The sequence below is a fragment of the Salvelinus namaycush genome, chromosome 28, assembly GCF_016432855.1.
Source record: "Salvelinus namaycush isolate Seneca chromosome 28, SaNama_1.0, whole genome shotgun sequence".
Lineage (NCBI taxonomy): Eukaryota > Metazoa > Chordata > Actinopteri > Salmoniformes > Salmonidae > Salvelinus > Salvelinus namaycush.
The window spans coordinates 40,280,453-40,289,996 of NC_052334.1; the positions used below are offsets into that span (position 1 = coordinate 40,280,453).

General features: G+C 41.5%; 1 protein-coding gene across 1 annotated transcript; it reads left to right on the forward strand.

Moving 5' to 3' along the window:
* The first annotated feature begins 279 nt into the window (after positions 1-279).
* On the forward strand, positions 280-3,779 carry tmem234 (transmembrane protein 234). The gene is made up of 5 exons (XM_038967251.1): positions 280-360; positions 1,807-1,958; positions 2,111-2,177; positions 2,356-2,448; positions 2,611-3,779. The coding sequence occupies exons 1-5, from the start codon at positions 348-350 to the stop codon at positions 2,721-2,723; spliced, it is 438 nt and encodes a 145-aa protein (XP_038823179.1). The 5' UTR covers positions 280-347; the 3' UTR covers positions 2,724-3,779.
* The last annotated feature ends 5,765 nt before the right edge of the window (positions 3,780-9,544 follow it).

Genomic DNA, 9,544 nt, shown 5'->3' on the forward strand with positions numbered 1-9,544 from the left:
TCTATGTCATGGAATTTTGAGTGAAATAGAACCTATTTTTAAAAACCTCTTATAAAGTTGGTGTTCTAGCATAAACTGGGAATTTGATATTTTTGACTGATATGATTGTCTGTTTGTTTTATATCTGCAAAGTACTTCAAACTGTCTGTTCCAGTTTAAGATGTTACAGTAAATTGATTAAGACCATAATGGTTGACCAAATATATATATTTACATTTTATGCTTTTATTTCGCTTCTGAAATAAAACTATCAGATATAATTACTACGTTTGACGGAGTGTTCAGCCAACGTTGTAGAACTGTTTACCGTAGGTGACTTGAATGCGACTCAGTACTCGTGTTTAACAATGGTGTCCGTGGGTAAGTACAGTAACTAGCGAGTAAATCGGGTATACTAGCGTAGCTATATACTTACACATTGCTCTCTAATAGTCCTTATTTATTGTATTAGTCATACAATGAAACTGAGCTTGCTGAATTTATTATTTACTGAGGTTATAATAACTGTGATTACAAGAGAAAACGAATTAGCGAGGGCTTTGCTAGGCAGCTTCCGGGTAGCATTATCTAGCTAAGGGAAAGTCAAAAGTTAGTAACTTGTAGCTAGCTTTCAATCAATTTATAAAAGAGTTTGAACATATTTACATGAACGTTAAATGCACACGTTTTGAACAGTTCAACAGACCGTGGGGAAATATGTATGTGTAACACCTGTTGTGTAAAATACATATTGAGCAAATGTCATAAGCTAGAGAGTTTTATCTTTTTGTACTCTCACTTTTCTGGCCATAATGACAAATCAAATGTTATTGGTCACATACACGTGATTAGCAGATGTTATTGCGGGTGTAGCGAAATGCTTGTGCATCTAGCTCGACAGTGCAGTAATATCTAACAAATTACACAACATATACCCACTACACACAAATCTAAGTAGGAATGAATTAAGACTATATACATTTGGAAGAGCGATGTCAGAGCGGAATGGAATGGACTAAGATAGAAGTATGGAATACAGTATGTGAGATGAGTAATGCAAGATATGTAAACATTAAGTGAATGAGATACCGTAGAATAGTATAGAACAGTATATACATATGAGATGAGTAATGCCAGATATGTAAACATTAAGTGACTAAGATACTGTAGACTAGTATAGAATACAGTATATACATATGAGATGAGTAATGCCAGATATGTACACCTTATTAAAGTTACTAGTGTTCCATTCCTTAAAGTGGCCAGTGATTTCTAGACTGCCTATAGGCAGCAGCCTCTAATGTGCTAGTGATGGCTGTTTAACAATCTGATGGCCTTGAGATAGAAGCTGTTTTTCAGTCTCTCGGTCCCAGCTTTGATGCACCTGTACTGACATTGCCTTCTGGATGATAGCAGGGTGAACAGGCAGTGGCTCGGGTGGTTAATGTCCTTGATGATCTTTTTGGCCTTCCTGTGACATCAGGTGCTGTAGGTGTCCTGGAGGGCGGGTAGTTTTCCCCTGGTAATGCGTCGGGGAGACCGCACCACCCTCTGGGGAGCCTTGTGGTTGCGGACGGTACAGTTGACGTACCAGGCGGTGATACAGCCTGACAGGATGCTTTCAATTGTGCATCTGTAAAAGTCTGAGGGTTTTAGGTGACAAGGCAAATATAATAATTGAGTGGTTGTTGGCAGTGCACATAGGCATTGTTGTTTGTCCAACATGAGTACCATTATCAACTGAAATTGTGTTTATCCTAAACTTATAATTAACAGTTTGAATCCAATTTAATCAAGACAGATGATTGACAGACATTTCATTTCTAGTGGAGGTACTATGCCTCCTGCTGGTAGCTGTGCTGTGGGGCTGCACCAACCCATTTCTGAAGAGAGGCACAGAGGGGATTGAACATGTGAAAAAGGATAACAAGTTTCTTCAGTTCCTGGCAGAGGTTAAGTTCCTGTTTTTAAACATCAAGGTAAATTGACACTTGTATTTGGAGAGGGACTAAAACTTTTTCCATTTAGGCCTATAGTCTTGTATGTAATTCTTAATTGATGCAAATGCACTTTCCATGCTTTTCCTGTTATTTATAGCAGATGTAGCCTAAGTGTCCCTTTACATTTGCAGTACCTGATACCATTCCTACTGAATCAGAGTGGGTCCTTGGTGTACTACTTCACTCTTGCCACCACAGGTTAGCTACATCTTACTACTAAGACATGTTGAACTACAGTATGACTGTTTTACACATCGACCGCTCACAATCTCATCCTCCTCAGGTTTCTCTTATCTCCAAATCACATGATTGAAGTTGCCCCTAGATGCAGATTTTTCTTCCTCACCCTTTTCCCCCCCCTCCTCCCCTCATACAGATCTGTCTCTGGCTGTGCCCGTGGCCAACTCCCTCACCTTCCTCTTCACCATGCTCACTGGGAAGCTACTCGGGGAGGAGTTTGGAGGGAAAAGTAAGTGTTGTGTGGTTATGATGTCACCACTCTCCTAACATAATGGCACACATTCTACAACATTGCCATCGCTCTCTGGGCTGTTTGGTTAGCCTTAGCACACATAGCATTGAGAATTGTCTCATTTTTCACATGCTGTCTCTGTGTGTTTGTTTGTTGCAGGAGCTGTTGGAGGAATGGTCCTCACCATGGTGGGCATCACTCTATGCATAGTGAGCTCCATCAGTGAGACTGAGAGCAAGGGGCAGCAGAATGGCACGAAGGTCTCACCATAGAAATAGATACTGTATCAGCACAGTACTGTATATCTCTATGGGTCTCGCTCTAAAAAAAGATGACTGGACACATTTTAAAAAGGTTCTATCCCATACCACCTAGTTCAAGTTATTGTTTCTTGTCTAGGGTACTTTCTATAGGCTTAGTTATGTCTTCAATAGAAGTGACTTTATGCTACATAACATATTTTAACTACAGCGGTGTTTAGGCTATCCAAAGGGACCAAAGCATATCGCTGTAGAACACAACATTTTGTAACAGATAATGAAAATGAGAGCTTCTTATTGGACAAGTTCAAGTAGTAAGCTACCTCCCCAGTCCCTGTTTCAAAACGTTTTCTCCCTACTGGACACAATCCTGACCTATACCAGCCAGGCAGTAGAGTGATTGGACAATATGTAGAAGAGAATGCAAATGAGCTTAGTGGGAACTCATCATGAACAATGTTGTGGCTCCCACACCTTATAACAACTGTGACAGTGTTCAAGTAGGGTTTATTCCAGCCGGGGTCCAGATGTATTGCCTATCTAGTTAATGCCGAGCCAGCCATTCTTGCCACTTTGCTGGCATGCTGTGTGAATACTGCCCATAGAAACACTAGGCTATAGGCCTATAGAAGACCACAGTCAATGTGTTAGTGTTGAAAATAGACCAACTAGAGTTCACGTCTTGAAATCACAGTGCTGCTACTGTATACCAAGGTCAGAGAAACCGTTATTACATTGTAATGTCTTAATGTAACTTATTTTGATATGAAACTACGAAGGCGTTCCATGCAAGGTGATATGTTGAGTGTGGAAAAACTGTAGTCTGCTGTTTTATTGCACTTTTTATTCAGAAATAATGGCATTTAACACAAAATGCTTATACTGTACAATCAGAGGACGTTGCTGTTTTTTGTAAGATAAAATATTTCATATTGTATATTTCCAAGTTTATTTTGATGAAGAGGAATTCTTTACATTCAATGTACACTACCGTTCAAAAGTTTGGGGTCACTTAGAATTTTCTTTATACACTTTTTTTTTAAAGCAAATTTTTGGTCCATTAAAATAACATCAAATTGATCAGAAATACAGTGTAGACATTGTTAATGTTGTAAATGACTATTGTAGCGGGAAACGGCAGATAAAGAAAATGGAATATCTACATAGGCGTACAGAGGCCCATTATCAGCAACCATCACTCCTGTGTTCCAATGGCACGTTGTGTTAGCCTTTTAAAATGATACATTTAGATTAGCTAATTGATCATTAGAAAACCCTTTTACCATTGTTAGCACAGCTGAAAACTGATGTTCTGATTAAAGAAGCAATAAAACTGGTTAGTTGAGTATCTGGAGCATCAGCAATTGTGGGTTCGATTACAGGCTCAAAATGGCCAGAAACAAAGAACTTTCTTCTGAAACTCGTCAGTCTATAACTGCTATGAGAAATTAAGGCTATTCCATGCGAGAAATTGCCAAGAAACTGATGATCTCGTGCAACGCTATGTACTACTCCCTTCAAAAGTAAATTTGTGGAATTTCTTTCCTTAATGCGTTTGAGCCAATCAGTTGTGTTGTGACAAGGAAGGAAGAGTGTGCAAAGCTGTCATCAAGGCAAAGGGTGGCTACTTAAACAAATCAAAATATATTTGAGTTTCTTCTAACACCTTTTTGGTTACTACTTGTTTCCATATGTGCTATTTCGTAGTTTTGATATCTTCACTAATATTCTACAAAATAGTAAAAAATAAAGACAAATCCTGGAATGAGTAGATTTGTCCAAACTTTTGACTGGTACTGTATGTATACAGTTGAATTCTGAAGTTTGCATACACCTTAGCCAAAACTGAGTTTAACTGTATTTTCACAATTCCGGACATTTAATCCTAGTAAAAATTCCTTGTTTTAGGTCAGTTAGGATCACCACTTTTTTTAAGAATGTGAAATGTCAGAATAATAGTAGAAAGAATGATTTATTTCAGCTTTTATTTCTTTCATCACATTCCCAGTGGGTCAGAAGTTTACATACACTCAATTAGTATTTGGTAGCATTGCCTTTAAATTGTTTAACCTGGGTCAAATGTTCCTGGTAGCCTTCCACAAGCTCCCCACAATAAGTTGGGTGAATTTTGGCCCATTCCTCCTGACAGAGCTGGTGTCAGGTTTGTAGGCCTCCTTGCTCGCACACGCTTTTTCAGTTCTGCCGACAAATTTTCTATAGGATTGAGGTCAAGGCTTTGCGATGGCCACTCCAATACCTTGACTTTGTTGTCCTTAAGCCATTTGCCACAACTTTGGATGTATGCTTAGGGTCATTGTCCATTTGGAAGACCCATTTGCGACCAAGCTTTAACTTCCTGACTGATGTCTTGAGATGTTGCTTCAATATATCCACATAATTTTCCATACTAAGGATGCCATCTATTTTGTGAAGTGCACCAGTCCCTCCTGCAGCAAAGCACCCCCACAACATGATGCTGCCACCCCCGTGCTTCATGGTTGGGATGGTGTTCTTCGGCTTGCAAGCCTCCCCCTTTTTCCTCCAAACATAACGATGGTCATTATGGCCAAGCAGTTCTATTTTTGTTTCATCAGACAAAATCAAATTTTATTTGTCACATACACATGGTTAGCAGATGTTAATGCGAGTGTAGCGAAATGCTTGTGCTTCTAGTTCCGACCATGCAGTAATAGCTAACAAGTAATCTAACCTAACAATTTCACAACAACTACCTTATACACACAAGTATAAAGGAATGCATAAGAATATGTACATACAAATATATGAATGAGCGATGGACGAACGGCATAGGCAAGATGCATTAGAGTACAGTATATACATATGAGATGAGTAATGTAGGGTATGTAAACATTATATAAAGTGGCATTGTTTAATCCAAAATTATAAACTTGGATTAGCGAACACAACGTGTCATTGGAACACAGGAGTGATGGTTGCTGATAATTGACCTCTGTATGCCTATGTAGATATTCCATTAAAAAATCTGCCATTTCCAGCTACAATAGTCATTCACAACATTAACAATGTCTACACTGTATTTTTGATCATTTTGATGTTATTTTAATGGACACAAAAAAGTAGCTTTTCTTTCAAAAACAAGGACATTTAAGTGACCCCAAACTTTTGAAAGGTAGTATATGTTTGGTTAAAAAAATGTTGAAGAGAAGTCTTTCAACATCTTGTGTTCACTGTGATAAAACCTCATGTTACTCAAGGAATAAAGCGATCCCAGAAAGAAACACACCTGATCTCTGCTGTTGGAATGAGGAGGATCTCTGCCAATTAGACCCTCATCCTCCACTCTCTCTGCCACTCTCTAAAAGATAGACACAACAACTCATATTCCAGTTTGCTAAACTATACACCAGACCAACAAACCTTACATACAGTTGAAGTCGGAAGTTCACATACACTTAGGTTGGAGTCATTAAAACTCGTTTTTCAACCACTCCACAAATTTCTTGTTAACAAACTATAATTTTGGCAAGTCGGTTAGGACATCTACTTTGTGCATGACAAGTCATTTTTCCAACAATTGTTTACAGACAGATTATTTCACTGTATCACAATTCCAGTGGGTCAGAAGTTTACATACACTAAATTGACTGTGCCTTTAAACAGCTTGGAAAATTCCAGAAAATGATGTCATGGCTTTAGAAGCTTGATAGGCTAATTGACATCATTTGAGTCAATTGGAGGTGTACCTGTGGATGTTTTTCAAACGTTCAAACTCAGTGCCTATTTGCTTGACATCATGGGGAAATCAACCAAGACCTCAGTAAAAAATTGTAGACCTCCACAAGTCTGGATCATCCTTGGGAGCAATTTCCAAACGCCTGAAGGTACCACGTTCATCTGTACAAATAGTACGCAAGTATAAACACCATCATACCGCTCAGGAAGGAGACGTGTTCTGTCTCCAAGAGATGAACGTACTTTGGTGCGAAAAGTGCAAATCAATGCCAGAACAACAGCAAAGGACCTTGTGAAGATGCTGGAAGAAACAGGTACAAAATTATCTATATCCACAGTAAAACGAGTCCTATAATCAACATAACATGAAAGGCCGCTCAGCAAGGAGGAAGCCACTGCTCCAAAACCACCATAAAAAAGTGAGACTACGGTTTGCAACTGCACATGGGGACAAAGATCATACTTTTTGGAGTAATGTCCTCTGGTCTGATGAAACAAAAATAGAGCTGTTTGGCCATAATGACCATCGTTATGTTTGGAGGAAAAAAGGGGATGCTTGCAAGCCGAAGAACACCCTATCCCAACCGTGAAGCACGGGGGTGGCAACATGTTGTGGGGGTGCTTTGCTGCAAGAGGGACTGGTGCACTTCATAAAATAGATGGCATCAGAGGATGGAACATTATGTGGATACATTAAAGCAACATCAAGACATCTGTCAGGAAGTTCAGAAAACCAGTCAGTATCTGGTGTGACCACCATTTGCCTTATGCAGTGTGACACATCTCCTTCACATAGTTGATCAGGCTGTTGATTGTGGCCTGTGGAATGTTCTCCAACTCCAATTCAATGGTTTTACAAAGTTGCTGGATATTTGCAGAAACTGGAACACGCTGTTGTACATGTCAATCCATAGCATCCCAAACATGCTCAATGGGTGACACTTCTGGTGAGTATGCAGGCCATGGAAGAACAGACATTTTCAGCTTCCAGGAATTGTGTACAGATCTTTGCGACATGGGGCCGTGCATTATCATGCTGAAATACGTGGTGATGGTGGCGGATGAATGACACGACAATGGGTCTCAGGATCTCGTCACAGTATCTCTGTGCATTCAAATTGCCATCGATAAAATGCAATAGTGTTCGTTGTCCATAGCTTATGCCTGCCCATGCTATAACCCCACCGCCACCATGGGGCACTTTGTTCACAATGTTGACATTAGCAAACCGCTCGCCCAAAATATGCCCTACACGTGTTTTGCAGTTGTGAGGCTGGTAGGACGTACTTCCAAATTCTCTAAAACGATGTTGGAGGTGGCTTATGATAGAGAAACAAACATTCATTTCTTAGGCAACAGCTCTGGTGGACATTCCTGCAGTCAGCATGCGAAGTGCACACTCCCTAAAAACTTGAGACATCTATGGCATTGTGTTGTGTGACAAAACTGCACATTTTAGAGTGGCCTTTTATTGTCCCAAGCACAGTATAATCAGCTTCTTGATATGCCACACCTGTCAGGTGGATGGATTAACTTGGCAAAGGACAAATGCTCACTAACAGGGATATGAACAAATTTGTGCACAAAATGTTAGACTGTAACGATTCTCTAGCTCTTCCTCCTCCTCGTGTCATGTTTTGTCATTGATCATCATGTCTTGTCCCTGTGCTTCCCTCTGCTGGTCTTATTAGGTTCTTTCCCTCTTTCTATCCCTCTCTCTCCCCCTCCCTCTCTCCCTCTCTCGCTCTCTCTCTCTATCGTTCCGTTCCTGCTCCCAGCTGTTTCCCATTCTCCTAACTACCTCATTTACTCTTTCACACCTGTCCCCTATTTTACCCTCTGATTAGAGTCCCTATTTCTCCCTCTGTCTTCCGCTTCTGTCCTTGTCGGATTCTTGTTTGATGTTTGCTGTTCTGTGTCCTTGTTCCGCCCTGTCGTGTTTTTGCCTTCTTCAGATGCTGCGTGTGAGCAGGTGTCTATGTCAGCTACGGCCTGTGCCTTCCTGAAGCGACCTGCAGTCTGTGGTCGCGTCTCCAGTCGTTCCTCTCTACTGACGAGAGGATTTCAGTTTCCTGTTTTGGATTTACCTATGATAATTTCCAGGAGAATCATTGTTTGTTTAAGCCTGGAATAAAGACTCTGTTTCTTTAAGTCGCTTTTGGGTCCTCATTCACCAGCATAACAGAAGAATCCGACCAAGAATGGACCCAGCGACTACGGATTCTCGCAACACTGCCGTCGAGTTCCAGGGAGCAATGCTCGGCAGACACGAGCAGGAATTGTCTGCTGCTCGTCATGCCGTTGAGACCCTGGCCGCTCAGGTCTCCGACCTCTCAGGACAGTTTCAGAGTCTTCGTCTCGTGCCACCAGCTACTTCCTGGTCTTCCGAGTCTCCGGAACCTAGGGTTAATAACCCACCATGTTACTCTGGGCAACCCACTGAGTGTCGCTCCTTTCTCACCCAGTGTGATATTGTGTTCTCTCTCCAGCCCAACACATACTCAAGAGAGAGAGCTCGGATCGCTTACGTCATATCACTCCTTACTGGTCGGGCTCGGGAGTGGGGCACAGCTATCTGGGAGGCAAGGGCTGAGTGTTCTAACGATTATCAGAACTTTAAAGAGGAGATGATACGGGTTTTTGATCGTTCAGTTTTTGGGAAGGAGGCTTCCAGGGCCCTGGCTTCCCTATGTCAAGGTGATCGATCCATAACGGATTACTCTATAGAGTTTCGCACTCTTGCTGCCTCCAGTGACTGGAACGAGCCGGCGTTGCTCGCTCGTTTTCTGGAGGGACTCCACGCTGAGGTTAAGGATGAGATTCTCTCCCGGGAGGTTCCTTCCAGCGTGGACTCTTTGATTGCACTCGCCATCCGCATAGAACGACGGGTAGATCTTCGTCACCGAGCTCGTGGAAGAGAGCTCGCGTTAACGGTGTTCCCCCTCTCCGCATCTCAACCATCTCCTCCCACCGGCTCAGAGACTGAGCCCATGCAGCTGGGAGGTATTCGCATCTCGACTAAGGAGAGGGAACGGAGAATCACCAACCGCCTTTGCCTCTATTGCGGTTCTGCTGGACATTTTGTCATGTCATGTCCAGTAAAAGGCCAGAGCTCATCA